The sequence below is a fragment of the Dermacentor variabilis genome, chromosome 6 (assembly GCF_050947875.1).
Source record: "Dermacentor variabilis isolate Ectoservices chromosome 6, ASM5094787v1, whole genome shotgun sequence".
Taxonomy (NCBI): domain Eukaryota; kingdom Metazoa; phylum Arthropoda; class Arachnida; order Ixodida; family Ixodidae; genus Dermacentor; species Dermacentor variabilis.
The window spans coordinates 43,432,763-43,455,526 of record NC_134573.1 but is presented as its reverse complement, the minus strand read 5'-3'; the positions used below and the strand labels follow the sequence as shown (position 1 = coordinate 43,455,526).

The 22,764-nt window shown below is 47.9% G+C and overlaps 1 protein-coding gene across 1 annotated transcript; it reads left to right on the top strand.

Annotated features, from left to right (window-relative positions):
• The first annotated feature begins 687 nt into the window (after positions 1 to 687).
• On the top strand, positions 688 to 21,509 carry LOC142584764 (membrane metallo-endopeptidase-like 1). Its single transcript, XM_075695000.1, has 4 exons — positions 688 to 717; positions 1,428 to 2,051; positions 4,518 to 4,874; positions 18,549 to 21,509. Exons 2-4 carry the CDS (start codon positions 1,461 to 1,463, stop codon positions 20,622 to 20,624), a joined length of 3,024 nt encoding a protein of 1,007 aa, XP_075551115.1. The 5' UTR covers positions 688 to 717; positions 1,428 to 1,460; the 3' UTR covers positions 20,625 to 21,509.
• The last annotated feature ends 1,255 nt before the right edge of the window (positions 21,510 to 22,764 follow it).

Genomic DNA, 22,764 nt, shown 5'->3' with positions numbered 1-22,764 from the left:
TGCTTGAATTCTAATAGCAGTGACATCGACAGCCGTTTCGATATGGTTTCTGCTGGAATATTCCTTTTTGTGTTTTAATGGATTCTGCTGCTCCCGCGGCATCAGAAAATCGGGAGGCACTCCTCACGGATTCTCTTCAAGTAGCTTGGAGCTGGAAAACGGGCCTTGGATAGCACTCTCGCTGTCAACAAGTTCAAAAAATACTGTCACGACGTCAACAAGAAAAAACAAAAAAAAACCCCAGGATGCAGGAGCAGCATGCCAGAATCAAGAACCAGCTCTGTATTCAGAGTCCACAAGAGCCGACGCGCCAACTTTGTTTTCTTTCAAAAAGGGAGCGTGGTCGCTGATCGTGTCCCTTAATTCGTTTTCTTCTGTTCTCTTGCCATCCTTTAGCCGTAACAATAAGCCGAAACATCTTGCTTTTAAAGTTTTATTTGGTCGATGTACCTCCTTCATTGTCGTGTTTCATCCCGACCAGACGGGCTTGGCTTCATTCGAATTCTCGATTAAACAGAAAATTTACACAATAATCGTGACTCTATGGAGTAACAGCAATAATTATGCTTCTGATGCACATTTACATTTATTTCCTAAACTCCATTCCAAAAAAAAAAAACAAGACAAAGAATCGTTCTAGTGATTCATTTCTTCATACATGACTAAGAAGATGAGAAAGAAGAAGAACACAGCAGAATCCATCGAACGACGTACCCGGTAAGTGTTCTGACTTTTCAACCAACCAAACGATTCTAGAACTGTCTCTAGCACCGAATTTGCACCAAGTAGCTTCCTCTAAGCATGGCAACATGCATTTCTATTGGATGTAGTTCGTTCCCGATTTCTTTATTCGTTTTATTTTTTCAGTATGTAAGCTGATAGGAAGGATTGATAAGAGACCGCTTCGATTCTGTGGACAGCACTAGGCCTATAAACGACCAAATTTGCTAATAAAATTAAGCGTCTTTTTCCAAATAACGTGGTTAAGCGCGGCTGCAGATTACGGCAACACGAGTTTGCTTATAATGGGAATAGTGTGTGGCAGTGGCAGGCTTCATTTCGCTGGTGGAATTCAATGTTAACTCGAATGACGACATCGCTCAAGATAGCACTCAGGGTAGGCGTAGCGGGCAAAGAACCATTCCGTCAGCTTTTCTCACTTTGAACAAAGAATGTCCCCCCCCCCCCCCCCCATAAACCGAGTAGGTATAATGGTGCACGCCTAACGCCGACACAGAAAGCGTTAAACCAGGAAACGTAGACCATCCAGTGCAGATATGTAAAACAAATCAAGGTAAAAAATGTACGAAGTTATGATAATTGAAAGGAACATTGGAACCTGCGTGAGGGTTCACATTAGCCGTGACGCACAGCTTTTCCTCCGTTAATCTGTCGGTGCATATTCGGGATTTCGTTTGAATACGCAGGCATTCCTGAACGCCACTCAGCCTGAAAACGTCATGTCGCAAGGCACAGTGTCAGAAGACGCTCTCCGAAGGAAAAACAAGCCGCAGCGCGGACGACGGCTTTCGGCTGCTCGGCTGCCGGCGACGACTTCCGTTTCGCGCACAGAGCTCGTGCCGGACTCCAGGGCGGACGTTCGTCCAACTGAGAGTCTCAAGCGCGCCGCCGATGTAAGTCTCTCACAAGAGCCGGCATCCGATACTGCCAAACAAGAACCAGCAAATGCGAGGCCCGAGAAGTTGAGAAGGCCATCCAAGGGCGGTTCCGAAACGGATTCCCGACAGTCACGACGGAGCAAAAGCAGCAGCGGGATCCAGGGCCGCGCAATCAAGCCGAGCTCCCAGCCAGAGGCCTTTTCGGGCACCAGCAGTGTCGCCACTGCTGCGCCGGTGCCGGTGAAGGAATGCGACACCGTCGTCTCCCCTGCACCATCGTCGGAGGCAAACAGACCGAGCAGAACGGCCCTGCGCGACGCCAACGACCATTTCTCGCGCCACGATGCGCGGAAAGGCTCTCGCGCGCGTCCAACACACCGTGAGATGTCCAGCGCCAGTGGCCTCCACGCGGGCCTCGACACACCGCAACCGGTACTACTTCAAATTTTTCGCCATTGTAGTGTAGCTGACACGGATGCAAATCAACTGGCTTCTTTAGAAAGACGCTACTATTCTGCCCTAGTGTGCCCTGTCCGCCCCTCAATATAATCAAATTCTTCTGTTCTTTGTATGGGGCATCGATAGTCTTTCTTTCGATGTCAAACGCCTTTTTGGTCCAAGTTTGTTCTTTGAAAGAACGTTAGTCGCTAGCGTAAAGCCAGAGCTTCCGCATCAAAGCCTCAACTCATGGCAATATCGATTTATTGAATACGCCGTAGACTACTTAATTAATTTCTGAATGTAAAGTGTTTTGAATCTTAAAGCTACACTTCATGAGAGTGGCTTTTTGGGCTAGTTGGTACATGGTTATACTAGGAGAATGCCAGCAAACTTGGGAGTAGAAGAAAGTCAAGAGGCAGACATAGACAAAGAGACAGGAAGGTGGTTGAACTAACAACTGATCTTCATTCATGAAAACGACGTCCCCCAAATCCGTTCTGAACATGTCGTGAAGCACCGCACATGCGACACATGTGTAGTGTACAGTATTCTTTGAAGTGTGGTAGAGATTATATAGGACAAACCGGTCGCTGTGTGAGTGATCGCATGCCTGAGCATGCAAATATAATACCCACAGGCACAGGAGGTAATCTTCCGCTGCATTGTAAGGAGTGCGGTTGTAACCCTATCTTCAGTGACGTTTCCATCCTGGCGAAGGCTAAGACTCAGCAGGAAAGAGAGCTGATTGAAGCCTATCGCATATATAAACTTGGCCCCGAGAAGTGTGTAAGCGCGCCATCTGTGTTCCTAACCAAGAAAGAGCCTTTATTTCTTGATAACTGTAGACGTGTATAGATAAGGTGTTGACTGTGTTTTTGTTTTGTTGTGCTTGCGCATTTTCAGTACGGACTTCGGGGACGTCGTTTTTATGAATCAAGATCAGTTGTTAGTCCAGCCACCTTCTTGTCTCTTTGTCTATGTCTGCCTCTTGATTTTTTTCTACTCTCAAGTTTACTGGCATTCTCCTAGTATAAAACTACACTTGAGCGAGAGACATGCAAGAGCATAGGTAGCAACCGTCTGGGCGTCTCAGTAGGCGACTCGTCTGGGTTGGCGCTTGTACTTTAGTCGTCAGGGGCCTGCGCTTCGCCCCTCTCAACGCCTCCTGACATCGGGAAATCGGCGCCTTCTGTCGCTTCGGCATTGCGACGGCGTCCCATTAGACCGACGCATTGTGACTGAGCTCTTCATTTCTTGTATTTCGTCTCGTCTATTCATTGCCACAATGTTCAGGTCATACATCTCGACCTGCAAACCTCGACCTGTTTTCTACAACTGCACAGTTTATGGTGCACGCGTCACAGTCACCAACATGCAGCCACTATCCTTCCGTGGTTCAATCCTTCGCCTGTGAGCTCTTATACAAAAGCGCACTTAAGCTAGAAGGGCCATCGCCAAGCAATGCGGAGCGACCCTATGCCCTTGGGTTGTGCAAACTGCCATGGAGTTCGTACAAGAATTACTAGAGACAAAGAGCACTAGCGGTGGGAATGCTCATCTGCAATAGGAGTATCGGATTTCTCTTATCGTGCTTGTGATTGCAAACATTATAATGACGGAACTTATTACGCTTTATATCTTTCTAAATTTCCGAGCCATCATGGTTTTCTAAATACAGCACGACAATTAATCTCGGCGTACATATGCGTAGTCATTGCGAATGGTTACATTTAATACCCAATATTTTGTTCAAAGTCGTCATTCTGTGAAGTTGCAAAGCCGTCTGAAGACGAAATGACCAAGTTTAGGCAAAGCCAAGTGGAGCGCACCATTCCCATGATGGCCGATCCACCGCAAATGCTGCTTCATTAAACATACCAAAACGGGGCAGAATTCACAAAGCTTTTCGTTCATAAGTGATATTTTACATTGACCAGCCGACCTCACTAATAATATCTCCAGCTTCAGGATTGGCTGGCATTTACTTTTGCGAATAGTTCTACAGTAAGAGCGTTTTGTTAGTATGGGTCCGCGTTTCTCTCTACTATTCTTTTTGTACAAAACTCTGTACTGCATCTTTCTTTCCCCACATCGCTGCCCTCTAAACACTCCTCCTCACCCTGTCTTCAGCGTACCATTTCTACTCCATCCCTTCACTTCTCCGTCAATCCCTCCCGCCTCACGCTCCCGCTTCCTTTCACGTGAAACGTGAACTGTTTTCACGCTAAATTGCTCGGAGAACTATAGCACAAGCACCACTGTACCACTATAGCACCACTATAGCACCACTGTGTGTGGTGTGATATTGTTACTACCGTAGTTGTAGACGTAGCTGTTAGTCCGAAAGAACTTGGCCGAGCCTGTTAGCGTATCCCGTTCACTTTTTTGTGTCTCATTGTCTGCTTTCTATCCCGAACGCGCACATTGAAACTAAAGTCGCGTGCCATCATTCACCAGCCTCCCGAAGACGGCAGCATGGGCCAAGGTCAGCCGCCTGAATCAGTCCGCATTGTCCCCGCCAGCACGCCAGATTCGAAGACAAGTGCGAAAACCGCGGCTCCAGCTCAACCACGGCCCGGATTGCCCGGGCTCTCAGTGAGCCAGCGCCCGTCAAATCAAGAAGCGTCGGCGCCCTCCAGACTGAAGCCGATCTCGCCCACGTCTGCACCCACGATTTCCCTGCACGACACACTGGCTGTAACCAATCCGGACCCGAGCATCGCCTCTCTCGTGGGACTCCAGGGCAAGACAGAAGGCTCGCAGTCGAAGTCACGGACTGTTTTAAGCCCTAGGCTTCTCGCCTTGGCGGCAATCGTGAGTGCAACGTTCATTTGCGCTGATTACTACTGCGCCTGCTTCGTAGAATTCTCGACTCCCTGCACTTGCCATTGTTGTTTGTGTTTACAAATGCAGTTAAACTGCGTTCTTTGTAGCTGCGCGCTGTTTAAACGTACCAAGCAATATGTTTTGCCCCTTTGCAATCTCATTGTTACAGCCCCTCTAACAAACTTTGTGGGTAGGGTATTCGAATGCAGGTGTTAGGAAACGCCCTGTATACGGACACAAGGTACTGTGTGCAGGCACGTATACATATTACGTTTCTATGCGGGACGTATTGCACAACACGCGCCATGATGTAAGCTAACAATTCATAGAGGAGTGTGCCCATATTTTTCCTTTATTTTGTACATGTCCCGCAGGTAAATTAGTAATTGAAACAAGCGTATATAGTTTGTTTCTTCGCTCAGGTAGGTTAATATTCTGAGCAATCATTTGAATGCAAACGCCTAAAATGAAATTTAGAAGGTGCAGCGGCTTCGCACACAGAATTGGTCAGCTACAGGCTGTTTCTATACGCATCTATTTCAAACGCCGTAACGAAGACTGCGAGACATGAAAAAAAAATCTGTTTTAAAGTTTGGTTGCGTGCCTGGATTTTAGCGCTATACAAGAGGCGACCGGAAAAAGTGGCCTGTAATCTCTCACGTGGACCTGTCAAACGGCTGGCTTATCCAACGACTGCGCATTAGAACTTATATCAGTGAAGGCAATCCTACGAGAACGCAGTCGCCGGTTTTATATTTAAAACGGATGAATGTCAATGCCTGAAATAATGGATGTGGAGTCGGAGGAGGATCGAATACATTAGAAACTTGAACCCGAGAACCCGAACTTAATCATGTACGCAAGAGCGGGTAGCAAAATAGTGCGGCTGAAGCAACTCACCGCAAAACACGGCAGCTAAGTAGTTCTGGTTCTACTCTGGGCCTCGATGGATACTCACTGTAACAGCGGGCAACAACTTCAACATGTTCGTTTGATATTGAGTCTTGGGAACATCCTCTGGCGCTCAGGGTATCTGATGATATGCTCGTACCAAATCTGTTTTTGAGAATCTGTTAACGCTATGCAGGCAGGAGGTGATCTCGTGAACGTGCGGCGCTGGGTAACGGTCCGCTCCGGTCACGCGGTTCAGTGCTCGATAGTCCGCACAAGGGCTCCAATTGCCGTCCTTCGATTTCGCGACCATGTGGAGAGGTAACGCATATGGGCTGGACAAAGGACGTGCTATCCCGAGTTCCATCACGGGGGCAAACACATGTCGGACTAGCCGCAGCTTCTAGGGCGGAAGGCCCCGTGGCCGCGCCTAGACCGGTGGGCCTGTAGTTTCTACGTGATGTGGAACACTGTGCTTCACTTGGGCGAATGCCTGCGGTTGTCGCCTCAACTCAACTAACTCTAGCGGGGCAGTGAAGTACAACTCTCCCGACGGACTTAGCTAGGTCGGATTGAGAGGAGGGTGCCAACAGGGCTTGTCTTGTACCGCTGCACGACAGCAGGGTCCTGCAGCCGCTTGTTGCGGACGTCGACCAACAGACCGAAGTATTGGAGAAAGTTCGGGCCTAATATGGCGAACTTGTCATCAGCGGCTATGAACACCCATTTAAAAGTTCTGCTGAAACCGAAGTTCAGCGTGAGCAAATGATGTCCATATGTTGGTATCACCGTATTATTCACGGCTTGCAGTGGTGATGCCATAGGGTTCTTTCTTTCGGTTTGTGACGTTAGTATCACGCTCACCTAGGCGCCTTTGTCGGCTAAGAAACGAACTCCGTTGTTGCGGTCAGTAAGGAAGAATGCAGAGGGACAACTCGAAGGCAACGTAGGAGCGCAGGTTGTGCTCAGTGCTTGCGGCGGCCATTTCCCGAATGCGCACAGAGTGAACACAGTTACGCGCCGCGTTTGCGAACCGCCGACGATACCATTATATATTACGACGCTGAGTTTGTGTTAGCGGCGCGTTTGCCTCACTTAATGTTGGCGCCCTTCTGCATGCACGCAAGCCGGATAGCATGTCGGTGAGTCGAGGAAGCTCGTCACGCATTTCTTCAAGTTCGTGTCGAGACTGTTGTGCTTGCACGGCAGCCAGTAATGCGGGCGTGGTGATCGCTACCAGACGGCCGGCAATCCCGGCTACCGCGGGTAGATCTTCCTGCTCTAACGCAGCGACGACCATGCGGACGCTTGAAGGTAGCATTTGCAAAAAAAAAAAATAATAATCTCGGACCATGTTCCCTCTAGAATTTGTTTCGCCAAGCAACTGCTGCATGGGCCGCAAGAGCTGACTAGCAGTACGCTCACCGAGGTCCGTGCCACGAAGCAATTGCTGCAGTCGCTATGGTTCGGAGGGCTTAACTTGGACGAGGGTTTCTTTCCGATTTGCATGTGCATTTTCTGCAGGCGGTGCAAGCAAGAGGTCCCTTATTTCACTGGCTACGGCCGGCGGGAGACTTCTTACAACGCAGTGGTATTCTGTAAGGTCAGACATGATGCGTCGTGCTGCGAGCTGCGATTCGACTTCTATGAATCAGAGTACGGGTTCCGCAGTCGAAAATGGGGGCAGCGTACCGTCGACTGGGGAGACTGTCGGGGTGGCGTCTGTCGTGGACGTCGGCGTCACAGTGACGTGGATGAACCACCGCGTTGCTTCGGCACGATTCCGGGTCGCCAATGTTGGAAAGCGCTTCTCAGCAGAGCAAGGCGAGTAAGCATCACGCGTGCCAAACAACAAGTGGAACTCTTATTAGCTGCTGTCCTCTTGAATATAACTGGAATTGTTCAGCGCGCATGCGCTCTTGGAACTACCCCCAATGGGCCGTTTTGCGTCGCCATGGGTGCTTCGATTTCTCGTGCTAGTGTGGTCCGCCTCGTTTAATAATTGAGGCCAAGGACAAAAATTTTGCCATTTTCGGCAGGTGATTTTTAAAAATTTCATAATGCTTAAATATGATTACCCTGCATATCCTTATTGAAGCACAGCTCAGCCGAAGCCACCTAGAGCAAATTAACTCTCCCCATGACGTCACAGACCTTGCCTGACATCCCGTACGGGAGAAGCTGTCGCTCGTGGCTTCGGAGAGTGTAAGCTTCACCTGTAGTTTGTAACCGACAGTCTTTTATTGTTATTCCATACCTTTATCTAGTTTAAAAACTTTAAAGAAAGCTGTCTCACGACAAATATGTGCGAGATGCGCATTTGACCTGTTAGTAAGCCAGGCTGGAATTTTTTTATAAAGATGGAGGTATCGTTTACCAAAGTTCACTTGGGAAAGATAGAGCATTTGCACTAGGTAGCATTCATACAAAATTAAACAAAGCTAATATACTAGGCTTCGAATGTGACGGACATGACAACAGAATCATCATTTCTCACAGCAAAACTAAGACACGAATGTATGAGAATAAAAAAAAATAGCCTAATATAGATGTGACAATGTTAGCTTTCTGAATATTTTGCTCAGTTCCTTCAATACACTGTATTAAAAGTCTATTTTGACAACAAATACGTAGTTACCCGGGCACAAACACAAAATAAACAAAAAGGAGAAAAGGAAAAGGCATACAACATACGATGCCTCGTTTCTTGACGGCTGCAATTGTGATATCGTTGTTCTCCCTGAAACGTGGCTACATCCCGGATTGGATTGGATAAACTTTAATAAAGGTCCTGCAGGACGCAGGTGAGCGCGCAGTGGGCGTCTCCCGCGCAGGGACCGACAGGGAGCACCTGGCGGCCGCTGCACTAGCCTGCTGGACGGTCCATTGCTGGTCCTGTAGGAGCGGGCTTCGTAGGGTCTTCTCGTAATAACCGATAATCAGATCTTGCCTCGCGGAAATTCTTTTATCATATACAGGTGTGACTGCGTTGGAAAAAGAGGTGGTGGCGTATTCTTGGGCGTCAGAGGAACTATTGCATCGCATCTTATTAACACCAGTTCATGTATTGAGATCGTATGGACAGAATGTCTAACCCGCAGCCACAAAGTGCTAATTAGAGGCTGCTATTGCCCCCCCCCCCCCCCGGTTTGTATCTTTTCGCTGAATAGCGCAGTAGCATAAGAAAAACAACACCTTCCAGGCTGATATCACTGATCTCCTTGGAGGTTTCAATTTTCCACTGACAGATTGGAATAAACTATCGTCATCCTGCCGATCGTCAACTGAATTCATGTCTTTAGCTTTAGATCACAATTTATTCCAAATGTATTCTCCGCGGCAATAACATTTTAGACTTAGTTCTTACTATCGCTCCTCACCTCCTGGATCCAGCCGGAAAGCTATGCACTGCAGCTTTTGGAGGTGAAGCTGCGTTGTCGACCCTGCCCTCAAATCCTGTGCCAACGTTACCTACAAACCAAGACCTTTTTGACGTTGACGTTGACGGCTATCCTGTCACGGCACTCATCGATACAGGAGCACATCTTTCTATTATGAGTGCAGCCTTCCGACGACGATTGAACAAGCTCTTCACCCCAGCGTCGGCACGCGTCGTCCGCGTTGCGGCTGGCGGTACTGTGCCTACCATCGGCATGTGTACGGCACGTGTCAGCATCGCCGGCCGCCACACTCCTGTCCTCTTCACCGTGATTGCTCATTGCCCCCAGGACCTCATTCTCGGCCCGCGATTTTCTCTCCGCGCATTCTGCTCTTATTGACTGCTCTGCCAGTACCCTTCGCCTTCAGTTGCCGATTATCGCAGAACCTTCTGACGCACCCCACTGCCGCTTACGCCCCACCGGCTTTCTTCGCCTGCCGCATGTCAATAGCCTATATTGAACTGTTGTCTTCCCCACCAGTTCCTGATGGCGAGTACCTCGTCACTCCTCTGCCCGACATTCCACTACAGTATGACGTCACCGTGCCTCACAGTATACTTACTATTAATGCAAACCGCACTCGCATGCCTGTCTTTAACTTTGGATTGGCAAAAGAAATTCTACCGCAAGGTATTTGCTTTGCCACCATTGATAGTCTCGGTGACCATCACGTGGCACCGTGATCGACCGATGGTTCTCGCGAGCTTAGCATGCCCCTCGCGCCAGCCTCGGGCGCCGATCCCAACATAAAAAAATGGTCGCGAAGGACCTGTACTCTGTGCTGGCTGAAGACCTTTGCCAAGCATTCTCGTCCTAACGAGATATTTTCTACTTCGACGATCGCCCGTAAGGCCAGACGCTCCCGGTCAAGCATCGTATTCTTACTGGCGATGCACCGCCTATTCACCGACGACCATATAGAGTTTCTGCATCGGAAGGCCGAGTAATTCGAAGTGAAGTGAACAAAATGCTTGACAAAAACATCATTGAGCCTTCTTCGAGTCCCTGGGCGTCACCTGCGGTGTTGGTTAATAAGGACGGCGCGTGGCGCTTCTGTGTAGGCTACCGTCATCTGAACAACATTACTAAGAAGGGCGTCTGCCCGCTCCACGTATAGACTACGCCCTTGAGTGCCTACACGGTTCCAGATATTTCTCTTCTGTTGATCTTCGTTGGGGATACCGGCAGATTGCTGTTGACGATATGAACAGAGAAAAAACTGCGTTCATCACACTTGATGGCCTATACAAATTTAAAGTAATGACGTTTAGATTATGCAACGCCTCTGCCACTTTTTAGCGTATGATGGACTCCTTGCTCCAAGGTTTCAAATGGTCCACATGCCTCTGCTACCTCGACGACGTCATCGTCTTCTCGCCACAGTTCGATACTCCCATTGATCGTCTAACAACTATACTTGATGTATTTCGAAAGGCGAAGCTGTAACTTGACTCGTACAAATGGCCTTTTGGCCAACGCCAAATTACTCTTCCGGACCATCTCGTTGACGCATCCGGAGTACAGCCTGATCCCGACAAAACTAGCGCTGTCCGAGAGTTTCCGGTTCCCACGGAGCCGCAGAGGTTCGAAGTTATGTAGCGCTATGCTCGTCCTTTCGTCGTTTTGTTCCAGATTTTTGGCAATTCTAGACCCCTCACTAATCTTTTGAAGAAAGGCGTACTATTCTCGTGGGATACTGTAGAAGCGTACACGATTGTGTACAGATGCCAGCGGTCATGGTGTAGGTGCCGTCTTACCCCAGCGTCAGCGTCGCCAGGATCGCGTTATTGCTTATGCGAGCCGCCTCCTAGCACCATCGGAGCGCAACTGTTCCACTACGGAACGAGAATCCCTTGCTGTTGTCTGGGCGGTTGCGAAGTTCTGTTCTTACCTTTACGGTCGCTCCTTTTCCGTAGTCATTGACCATCATGCTCTCTGCTGGCTTTCATCGCGTAATGTTCCTATAGGCCGGCTTGGTCGCTGGGCTTTGAGGCTACAAGAACTTTCATATTCCGTCATGTAGAAGCCTGGCCGCCTGCACCAAGACGTTGACAGCTTTTCGCGTTGCCCTTTTGACGACTCTGGCTTCTCCAATATTGCCAATGGTGCTTGCGTATTCTCTGTATCACAGCTGCTTCATTTCGCCGACGAGCAACATCGTGACGCCTACATCAGAGCAGTCATCGACCGTTTTGAACACTCTGCGGCCGATGCTACTCTAAGCCTCTTCGTACTCCGCGGGGGTACTCTGCACCGTCATAACCTTCATCTGGACGGCTCTGAGTTCCTACTTGTAATACCTAAACACCTCCGCTCCACCGTTATAGAATAGCTTCACGACGTACCAACGGCAGGACACCTCGGCGTATCTCGAACCTATGACCCTGTAAATCGCCGTTTTTTCTGGCTGGACCTTGCCCGTTCCGTACGACGCAGGAAGCCTTCCCAGTTACCCGCTGGTTACCTGCAGCCGCTCGACGTCCCTGCCGAGCCCTTCCATCGTGTCGGCTTGAACCTTTTCGGCCCATTTCCGGAATCTACATCAGGAAACAAGTAGGTTGCAGTCGCGGCGGACTACGCGACCCGCTACGTCGTATACCGCGCTCTTGCGACCAGTTGCGCAAGTGATGTTGTGGACTTCCTCCTACATGATATCATTTTGATACATGGTGCTCTGCGTCAATTGCTAACAGACCGTGGCCGTACGTTTTTGGCCAAAATCAGTGACGACATCGTGCGTGCCTGCTCAATGCAGCATAAATTTACCACCTCCTACCACCCCCAAACGAACGGCCTCACTGAGCGTTTGAACCGCACCCTTACATATATGCTATCCAAATACGTTTCAGACGACCACCGTGTCTGGAACCTGGCTCTACCTTACATTACCTTTGCGTACAACTCGTCCCCTCTCGAAACTGCTGGCTTTTCCCCGTTTTACCTCTTCTATGGTCGAGAACCGACGCTACCACTGGACACTATGCTTCCGTCCGCCGCTGCTTCAACTAGCGATTATACCTGTGATGCAATCGCCCATGCTGACCATGCTCGCCAACTTGCGCGTGCTCGTCTACAAGTGTCTCAAGACAAACAGAAGCAACGCTACGACCTCCGTCAGCGTGAAGTCCATTTTGTGCCCGGCACCGTCGTGTTGCTTTGGTCACCAGCGCGTAAAGTTGGCCTTTGTGAAAAAGTGCTTTCCTTTTACAAAAGTCCATATCGCGTGCTCCGCCATGTGACCAATGTCACCTATGAAATCGTTCTAGCCACGCCAACTGCATCCTCCGCTGTGACAGCCAGTGACATTGGCCACGTCGCCCGACTCAAGGCCTACAACTCAGCACGCGCCTTGGATATTTAACAGCACCGAGACGGCGCTGTTACGATATTACGATATCATCGAGAGATGCTCAAGAGACGAGCCGCCGCGAGAACGACGATGAAGTTAGCCGGTGCCCTTGGAGGGGGCGAGTGTAGGCCTGGCTGTCTGACTCCAGTGTAAACAGCCTGTAAATAGCCTCTTTCTTCTATGCCTTTACACAGGTAACAATATTAACATCTTGAATCGAATACTTCTTTCTTTACTAACCAGCACGGCTTCAGGAAACGTTTATCGTGCGAGACACAGTCATTAGAGTTCCCTACTGACGTACGTTCTCACTAGGACCATAACCTTCACAGAAATTGAATCTTTCTCGACTTTTCTAAGGCTTTCAACCGTGTGGCTCACTGCCGTTTAATTTCCTAGTTAATTGCTCTCAAATTAAACTGTTTAACGTTGTCTTGGATCCGTAACTTTCTAACTAATCGTCAGCAGTTTACCGTTGTGAACTATTTCACATCACCCTTCACCTATGTAATTCCGGTGTACCCCAGGGCACTCTATTAGGACCATTGCTTTTTCTAATCTACATGAACGATCTGTCCAACAAAATCTCTTTTTGCACGCGAATGTAGAGCATCCGCCTCGCATGCAAGAGGACCGTGGTTCGAATCACGGTGCCGCGCAATTTTCCACCGAAATAAAAACAAAGAAAATCGCTTGTTGACAAAATTGCATAAACAGGCCTGGAGTGCGGCCTGATCCCGGCGACCAGAACCGGTAACGCACTCCTTCACCAGAGCAGGATTGGCCACCCTGGTGCAGAACTTGGCCACAACCTCCTATATGAATACAATGATCAAACCCCGACCCTCAGTCCCCAGCTGCTGCGAAGCAACTGACCTGTGACGCAGCTGAGGGTGCTAAGAATCTCGGGCTCTGGCTGGCCCCCATTGGAATATGAACCTGGCAACGTTTAACGCTAGAACGCTATCTAGTGAGGCGAGTCTAGCAGTGCTATTGGAGGAATTAGCGGGCAGTAAATGGGATATAAGAGGACTCAATGAGGTTAGGAGGTCAAAAGAAGCATATACAGTGCTAAAGAGCGGGCACGTCCTGTGCTACCGGGGCTTCGCAGAGAGACGAGAACTAGGAGTTGGATTCCTGATTAATAAAGATATAGCTTTGAACATACAGGAATTCTATAGCATTAACGAGAGGGTGGAAGTTCTTGTTGTGAAACTCAATAAGAGGTACAAATTGAAAGTCGTACAGGTCTACGCCCCTACATCCAGTCACGATGACCAGGAAGTCGAAAGCTTCTATGAAGACGTGGAATCGGCGATGGGTAAAGTCAAAACAAAATACACTATGCTGATGGGCGACTTCAATGTCAGGCTAGGCAAGAAGCAAGCTGGAGACAAGTCAGTGGGGGAATATGGCATAGGTTCTAGGAATAGCAGGGGAGAGTTATTAGTACAGTTTGATGAACGGAATAATATGAGGATAATGAATACCTTCTTCCGCAAGCGGGATAACCGAAAGTGGACGGAGAAGCGCGAATGGCGAGACTAGAAATGAAATAGACTTCATACTCTCTGCTAACCCTGGCATCATACAATATGTGGACGTGCTCGGCAAGGTGCGCTGCAGTGACCATGGGATGGTAAGATCTCGAATTAACCTAGACTTGAGGAGGGAAAGGAAGTAACTGGTACATAAGAAGCCGACCAATGAGTTAGCGGTAAGAGGGAAATTAGAGGAATTCCTGATCAGGCTACAGAACCGGTATTCGGCTTTAACTGAGGAAGAGGACCTTAGTGTTGAAGCAATGAACGACAATCTTATTCATTAAGGAGGGTGCAATAAAAGTCGGAGGTAGCTTCGTTAGACAGGATACCGGTAAGCTGTTGCAGGAGACGGAAGATCTGATTATGAATCGCCAATGTATGAAAGCCTCTAACCCTTCAGCTATAATAGAACTGGTAGAATTTGCAAGTTAATCAACAAGCGTAAGATAGCTGATATAAGGAAGTATAATATGGATAGAATTGAGCATGCTCTCAGGAACGGAGGAAGCCGAAAAGCAGTGACGATGAAACTAGGAATAAGCAAGAATCAGATTTATGCGTTAAGACACAAAGCCGGGAATACCATTGCTAATATAGATAAGATAGTTCACGTGGCCGAGGAATTCTATAGAGATTAACACAGTACCAGTGGCACCCACGAATATAATGGAAGAGGGAAAAGTCTAGAGGAATTCATCCCACAAGTAACGCCGGAAGAAGTAAAGAAAGCCTTGGGAGCTATGCAAAGGGGGTAGGCAACTGGGGAGGATCAGGTTGCAGCAGATTTGTTGAGGCATGGCGGGCAGATTGTTCTAGAAAAACTGGCCACCCTGTATAGGCAATGCCTCATGATCCCGAGCGTACCGGAATCTTGGAAGAACGCCAACATAATCTTACTCCATAAGAAAGGGGACACCAAAGACTTGAAGAATTATAGACAGATCAGCTTACTGTCTGTTATCCACAAAGTATTTGCGAAGATAATCGCAAATAGAATCAGGAACACCTTAGACTTCTGTCAACCAAAGGACCAGGCAGGATTCCGTAAAGGCTACTCAACAATAGACCATATTCACACTGTCAATCAGGTGATAGAGGAGTGTGCGGAATGTAACCAACGCTTATGTATAGCTTTCATTGATTACGAGAAAGCGTTTGATCCAGTCGAAACCTCAGCAGTCATGCAGGCATTACGGAATGAGGGTGTAGACGAGCGGTATGTAAAAATACTGAAAGATATCTATAGCGACACTACAGCCACCGTAGTCCTCCATAAAGAAATCAACAAAATCCCAATAAAGAAGGGCGTCAGGAAGGGAGATACAATCTCTCGAATGCTATTCACAGCATGCTTACAGGAGGTATTCAGATGATTCAGGATTGGGAAGAATTCGTGATAAGAGTTAATGGAGAATACCTTAGTAACTTGCGATTCGCGGTTGATGTTGCCTTGCTTAGTAACTCAGGGGACCAGTTGCAATGCATGTTCATTGAGCTGGGCAGGCAATGGAGGAGGGTGGACCTAAAATTATTCTGCAGAAAACTTAAGTAATGTTTAGCAGTCTCGGAAGAGAACATAAGGTTACAATAGGTAGCGAGGCACTGGAAGGGGTAAGGGAATAAATCTACTGAGGGCAGGTAGTGACCGCGGATCCGGATCATGAGACAAATGATCAGAATAAGAATGGGCTGGTGTGCGTTTGGCAGGTATTCTCAGATCATGAACAGCAGGTTGCCATTATCCCTCAAGTGAAAAGTGTATAACAACTGTGTTTTACCTGTACTCACCTACGTGGCAGAAACCTGGAGGCTTACGAAAAGGGTTCTACTTAAATTGAGGACGACGCAACGAGCTATGGAAAGAAGAATGATGGGCTTAACGTTAAGGGATGAGAAGAGAGCAGATTGGGTGAGCGAACAAACGCGAGGTAATGACATCTTAGTTGAAATAAAAAAGAAGAAGAAATGGCCATGGGCAGGACATGTAATGAGGAGGGAAGATAACCGGCGGTCATTGAGGGTTACGGACTAGATTCCAAGGGAATGGAAGCGTAGCAGGGGGTGGCAGAAAGTTAGCTGGATAAATGAGATTAAGAAGTTTGCAGAGACAACATGGCCACAATTAGCTCATGACTGAGGTAATTGGAGAAGTATGGGAGAGGCCTTTGCCCTGCAGTGGGCGTAGCCAGGCTGATGATGATGATTATGATAATGATGTATAATATACCAACCAATTACCAGCTTTGAGGACCACCTTATTCTTAAGGTGACCTTCAACGCATTAGCCCTGTAGCCCCAGCCATTACCATTAGCCCCAGCAGTGACCCTGTGGCTCACTGCTGTTTAATTTCCAAATATTTTCTTCTCAAATTAAACTGTATAACGTTACCGTGGATCCGTAACTTCCTAACTTTACCGTTGTGAACTATTTTACATCATCCCTCACCTAAGTAACTTTCGGCGTACCGCCGGGCACTGTATTAGGACCATTGATTTTTCTATTCTACATCAACGATCTGTCCAACATCTTTTACTGCATGCAAATTTTCGCCGATGACTGTATAATATAGTGACCAATTACCAGCTTTGAGGACCATCTTATTCTTTAGGTGACCTTCAATGCATTAGCGCCTGGTGCAACACCTGGCAAATGACACTTATACTGATTCGAATACAAATTAATGACTTTCACGCGCAAAGAATTTAAATTAGGTTTTTATTATATAAATACCGATCCAGTAATGGAGGCTTTACTGTACAAATATCTAGGCGTTAATCTCGCACCAGATCTTTCCTGGGCCTCTCATATAACAACCATATGCGTCAATGCTTCACAAACACTAGGATAGATTCTTCGCAACCTACGTAAATCCCCGTCTAACATCCGCAAATTACCATTCCTGACTTTCATCCGTCCGCCACTCGGGTTCGCAACCCCGATATGGTCTCCGCTTCATGAATATTTAATCTGTGTGCATGAAGCCATCCGTAACTGAGCTAGTCGATTCATTTCCCGCAAATACGATAGACATTCAAGTATAACTTAAAGCAAACTTTATCTTTCACTTCCTGCACTAAGTAGTCGTCGCGATGTGGCATTGCTGTCGTGCTTTAAAAATAGGTTCGCCAAATGAAGTCGTCGTCATTGCTGCTGGAACGTGCAAGTTCACGACGTCTGAATAATGAGTCAAGTTTCCCTTGCATCTACAGAAACACGGATGCATTTAATCAGTCAGCTGTGCCACGAGCCATCCGTTTGTGGAATTCTCTTCCTGAGAGCGCAGTTCGCAAACAAATAGAGATAAATTGAGGCAACTCCTGAACAAGTAGTTTCTGTCACAAAAAAGCGTCGTACTTTGTGTCATGTTCTGTATACCTGTGCAACGTCACGCAGGTTTTCTTTTCTTTTTGATGCCTTAAATTGCGTGCGCGAGCAATGTGCGCAGTAAAATCTGTCAGATGATTTGCACGCCACGCCTGAATGTAATTTCTAGTCGTCTCAGTATTGTGAGTATTGTTTCTTTCGGCTTTTCATGCTTTACACCTTTTCTACACGATATTTGATTATGTGTGCGAGCAACGTGCGTGATATAATTTATCCGATGTTTGTTTGCTAACGCAGCTCTGCATTTGTAACCCTGTTCTGCAGCGATTATTTCTACTCATCTGCGGTATTATCGTGTACAACTTTCGTTCTCTGATGCCCCCCTTACTCAATGCTTCTCATGGGGCCTGTAAGGTATCTTGAAATTAAAATCATACAGATGTGCAACAAGGAGCAAGCTTAAAAAATTGCTTGCACACACGTGTATTTATTTATTAACACAACAAATAAACTCAAAATAGCAACACTTAGAAGGAACACTGTTCATACAGTGAAATGCACACATTGAAATACATATTTCGATATACAAGAAAAGACGCTTGACATTAGCAGCGAATTGCTCCTAGTATTATGCTCAAATGGGGAAGGACAGAAGATACCTGGCGATATTCTTTTTGAAGTAGTGAATAGTCGGGGTTTCAACAAGTATAGTCATAACTGTTAGGTTATTGTTAAGGAAGTTCGGAATTTGGTTGGCTATTTTAGCGTATATGCTGGTGGTTATCAGATATTCCAGTTTGAAGTGAAGCTCGCACATTAGAAACAATATAAAAATAAGTACCGGAACAATTATGAACCTATATTAGGCCACTCGATCGGATTATGTAAAAGATAAGATGCCATGGCGTGGTCAGAGAATATAAGTATTCGAAGACCGGCGCGAATAGTATTGAAAGCAAAGTTTCCTCAAAGTCTCTTGTAAATGGTAACTGGCAATGAAGTTCGCAGTACAAGTAGTGGTGTTACAGCGTGCAAGCTGATCCACAGTTCCGGTGAACGTTGTTGTCTGCTTTACCTTTAATTGCTGTTTTTGTTCTTAATTTTTTTTTTCAGCTGCGGAGTACACGGAGCACCACCAGTGGCTACGGACATTTCTTCGGTCGAGCACCATTTGCCGTCTTCGCGTCACTTGCACTGATCGTGACGGTCGTCGTGGCTATCGCACTGCTGCTTATGGCCACGAACCAACGAACCTTCAAAGATTTGTGCATCACGGAAGACTGTCACGTTCATGCAGCACTACTCCACAACGTGCTAAACGAAAGCATCGATGCCTGTGAAGACTTTCGTGCTCACGTATGTTCTAAATGGTCCCCACCTGGTGATAGGAAGCAGTTGCGAGACTTTGACACGTCCGTCATGGAAGACATGGTGTTTTCTTGGTTATTCGGCTTGGAGGAGACTCTACAGGAAGGCTCGAAGAAGTTCCCCGTTGGCCACAAGGCATTACTCATGTTCCAATCCTGCATGAGCGGCTCCTCTGAATACGGCTCAACGATGAATGAATTTCGCTTGTTTATCCAACAACTCGGCTTGTCTTGGCCAGAACAACCAACGCAGCAGATCGACGCCCTGGAGGTGCTCCTCACGTTAGCTTACGATTGGCACATCGAATTCTGGTTCACCGTGCAGATACTCAAGTATGGTTTAGGGACAAGAGACTTCTGGCGACTCTCTCTGGAACCCGCTCCACAGCTGCCCTTCTACCTCCAACACCACCGCAGCGTCATCAACTCTGGGGGATACTACGAGTACTGGAGCCAGTTCTACACGGCATTCACCAGCACTATCCCTATCGACAGTGTGCGGCGAGCCACAGAGGCCGCTCGCCTAGAAGGCGACATCCTTGAGGCCCTCAACCAAGCCCTTCATGCGTCTCCAAGAGAAGCGGCGACATTCCCCCTTGGAGAGATGGAAGCGTACACACGCAGCGTACAGTCGGTCCGTTGGATAAAACGTTTACAGAACGTAACTGACCTTAAGCCCGCGCTGAAGCAACAGGATGATGTTGTAGTCAGCAACGTGAAGTTCCTGTTTACTGTGGGGGAGGTTTTCGGCAACTACTCGAACCTGCAAATTCTGGAATTTCTTTCATGGCAGTTCGTTGAGCACTACGGTCCGGTTGCCGACAGCCGCCTACTATTGACGAGGTATGGAGACCAGACGATAGCCGATACACTGAGACCAGCATTTTGCGCATTTCACATAGAAGTGGCGTACAAGGCCGTGTTACTTTCAATGCAGTTTGCGCTCAGAATAACGAAGGAACACAGGCTGCAGATATACCGAGGATTCCGACGCTTGAGGTTGAAGGCCGTGCACTTTGTGAACTCGTCCGAGTGGCTGGACTCGAAGAGCAAGGATTCAGTAGCAGCGAAGCTTAACACACTTGAGTTGGCGGTGTGGCCTCCGGCCGAATATTTAACGAACGAAAGCCTCGAAGAGATTTTCAAGACTTACCCCGAACACGAGAAAACGTTCGGTAGCTACTGGATCAAGTCAATTCGGAGTCTGCGCACCGCCAAGAAGGATTCTGCCTACAAATATGTGCTAGGGCTGCCACTGAACTACGCACAGCCCTATTTCGTGTACGACTATTTTATGAACAGCGTTCGCGTGGCCATCGGCGCCGTCAGCCGTCCACTGTACTACAGTGAGGGCACACGTGCCATGTTCTACGGTGGCATAGGGTTCTCCTTCGCGTTTGAACTGGTCAAAGCACTCGACCGAGAGGGCCTCCGCTGGTCTAGGCATGGTGGAGTGGTCACCTCAATCATCAGCGCAAACTCGAAGGCGGCCTTTGATGAGAGAGACAACTGCCTCAGCAACAGCGAAGAACGCGACCACAGCTTGTTTCCAGAGATTCCGGCGCTCGAGATTGCCTACTCCGCGTTTGTGGATGCCACGAAGGAAGCTGAGAAAGAACTCTCCATGAGTGCCGATTTCTCGGAAACGCAGGTGTTCTTTCTGACAATGTGCTATATGACATGCAGTTTGAAAGGTGTCGTTCATCCCTTCTCGGCCAATTGCAACAAACTTGTGCGGAATTCCTTGGCCTTCGCAAGCGCCTTTAGCTGCCCGCTGGGATCCAAGATGAATCCATTGAAAAAGTGCACTCTCTTCGGATAGCTAAAAGGGTGCCCCGAACAACACTGTCAATTACTGTCGCCGTAAATGATTATTCACAGCTTTTCAGCAGCATATCTTGAAGTACTGAGAGCCACATTGCGATCGATGTCACTTGCGCTTCACTCTTTTGTGGGTTTAATGCTTTTGATAGAATGGTGGTTTAATGCTTTTGATGGAATCAAAACGTTCATCACAGTGACAAGGACTGGTTTCAAACCGTGCAATGTTATTGAGTTATTACGAAGTGTTAAGTTGCGTATGCAACTCCGCTAGGTACTTTAAGGCTGTCACTTATTTTTATTCGAGACAGTGCTTTCTCAATATTCCATGCGTTTTTGTGACAGCGTTGAGACTCTCTTCACAGCCTTATTTTATGTGCCAAATTTTCCTTATTTATATTGACCTTCCTGCGCTTGCGTGAGAAATGTGTAAACACTACGTTTTTTTGTTGTATTGCAGTTCGCTGTTGACCGATGCGGGTGATATCTAAAAAGAAATTCAATTTAGTAATTTCAGTTCTGCGCACCATTTGCAAACAAGGACAAGAAAAAGTTTATATCAAGAAAAACAGGAAATTATATATGCACTCAGTATAGAGCATGCGTACACGTTCTTCACGGCAAAGAAAAGGGAATACAAAAAGGCGTTTTTCACTACTAAATTAGCAGATAGACGTGTCGCTAACGCAATCTGTGCCTCTTTTTCTAATGTGATTAGCTTCCAAAAGTTCATCAGCAGTAATATTCTTTTTTCTGCCTAGAATCTTAAGCTTACGAAACCGTGGTTTACGCTTGCAGGTCACGCCATGCGCAGGTAGATGCGCAATGCCTTATCTGCTTTCTTTGTCCGTGTTGCTTTACACTACATTGGCTTCAATACAGCCATACTGACGAATTCGCTATCTCCTCAGCTCTGATTATCCCAGAGGGCTGCTGCGGCCTTCTTGATTGGGTCAAAAGGAAGCCACTCGATAATTACACAATATAATCAGACAATTTCCGGAATAGCGCCGCCAATACGAGTCGTCTCTGCTTGTGGAGGTGGCGCAGGTACCATCGTCTCCTGGATGTGGCTGTCATCGGCTACCAGGATATATAAGCTATGTGATCTTTCGCTGGTATGTGGGGGGTGTGGCCCAGCTCAGCCAAATGTTTGTCATGGGTAGGGAGATGTTGGCGAACGGGACATGCGGAGAGGAAAGACTGCGAGGACACTTCCAGTTTTTATATAGCATGACAGGGATGCTGCCCGCATACCTGGCAGATGGCGTAGCCCGATCTATGCTCGCGGTTGTGAATGATTCAGTCATAAGGAGAGTGACAGAGAGACAAACAACTTTATTGATGGTCCTGAGGAACCGCATTAGGGTACCTCCCTTTTCAGGGAGTCCCTGCAGCTGTCGCGTGCCACCCCCACGTCGGGGCCGGAAGATCGTGGTCTTCCGTCCTGTCGCAGGCCCTCTGGACAGCCCGTAGTTGCTTTGAAAGGCCACCGCTCTTAAGGGCTGCCTCCCAGTCCGTTAGAGGGGTAAGCGATGAGCTGCTTAACGCAGGGAATTGCCAGGCATATGAGATAAAGAGCAGTACGCCTCCCCACAGTCTGGACAGTGGGGTCCTACATCAGGCGCGAAGTGACTGAATCGGCGCCTGGAGGAGAACGACCCCGTGTGAAGCATGCGAAAGGCCGATGACTGTGACATTGTGAGTTTAGGATATGGTAGCGGAAAGGCCCGCCGAGGAAGTTCATAATGTGCCACGATTTCATGGAAGGTTTCATGGAAGTTTGCGCCTGTGAGTCCACCGGAACCGCCGCGGTCTGCAAGACCCCGCGCACAGTCATGGGCCAGCTCATTGGTGTTAACAACCTCAGAGTGCGCATTGTATCCCATATGGGCCGGGAACCATTTGATATGAAAACGAGCAGCACCCCGGGTGCCGAGGTTGGCCGCCGCCTCCTTTGAGATGGAACCAGAGGCAAACGCTTGGGCTGCAGACCTGGAGTCTGTAAAGATATTGAGACGTGGAGGGTCCTTCAATGCTATAAATAGCTATAACAACCTGCTCGGCTACTGTTGCAGAAACCTTCCGCACGGAAGCTGAGTTAGAGTGCCATTGGAGTCAACAGAAACTACGGCATAGTG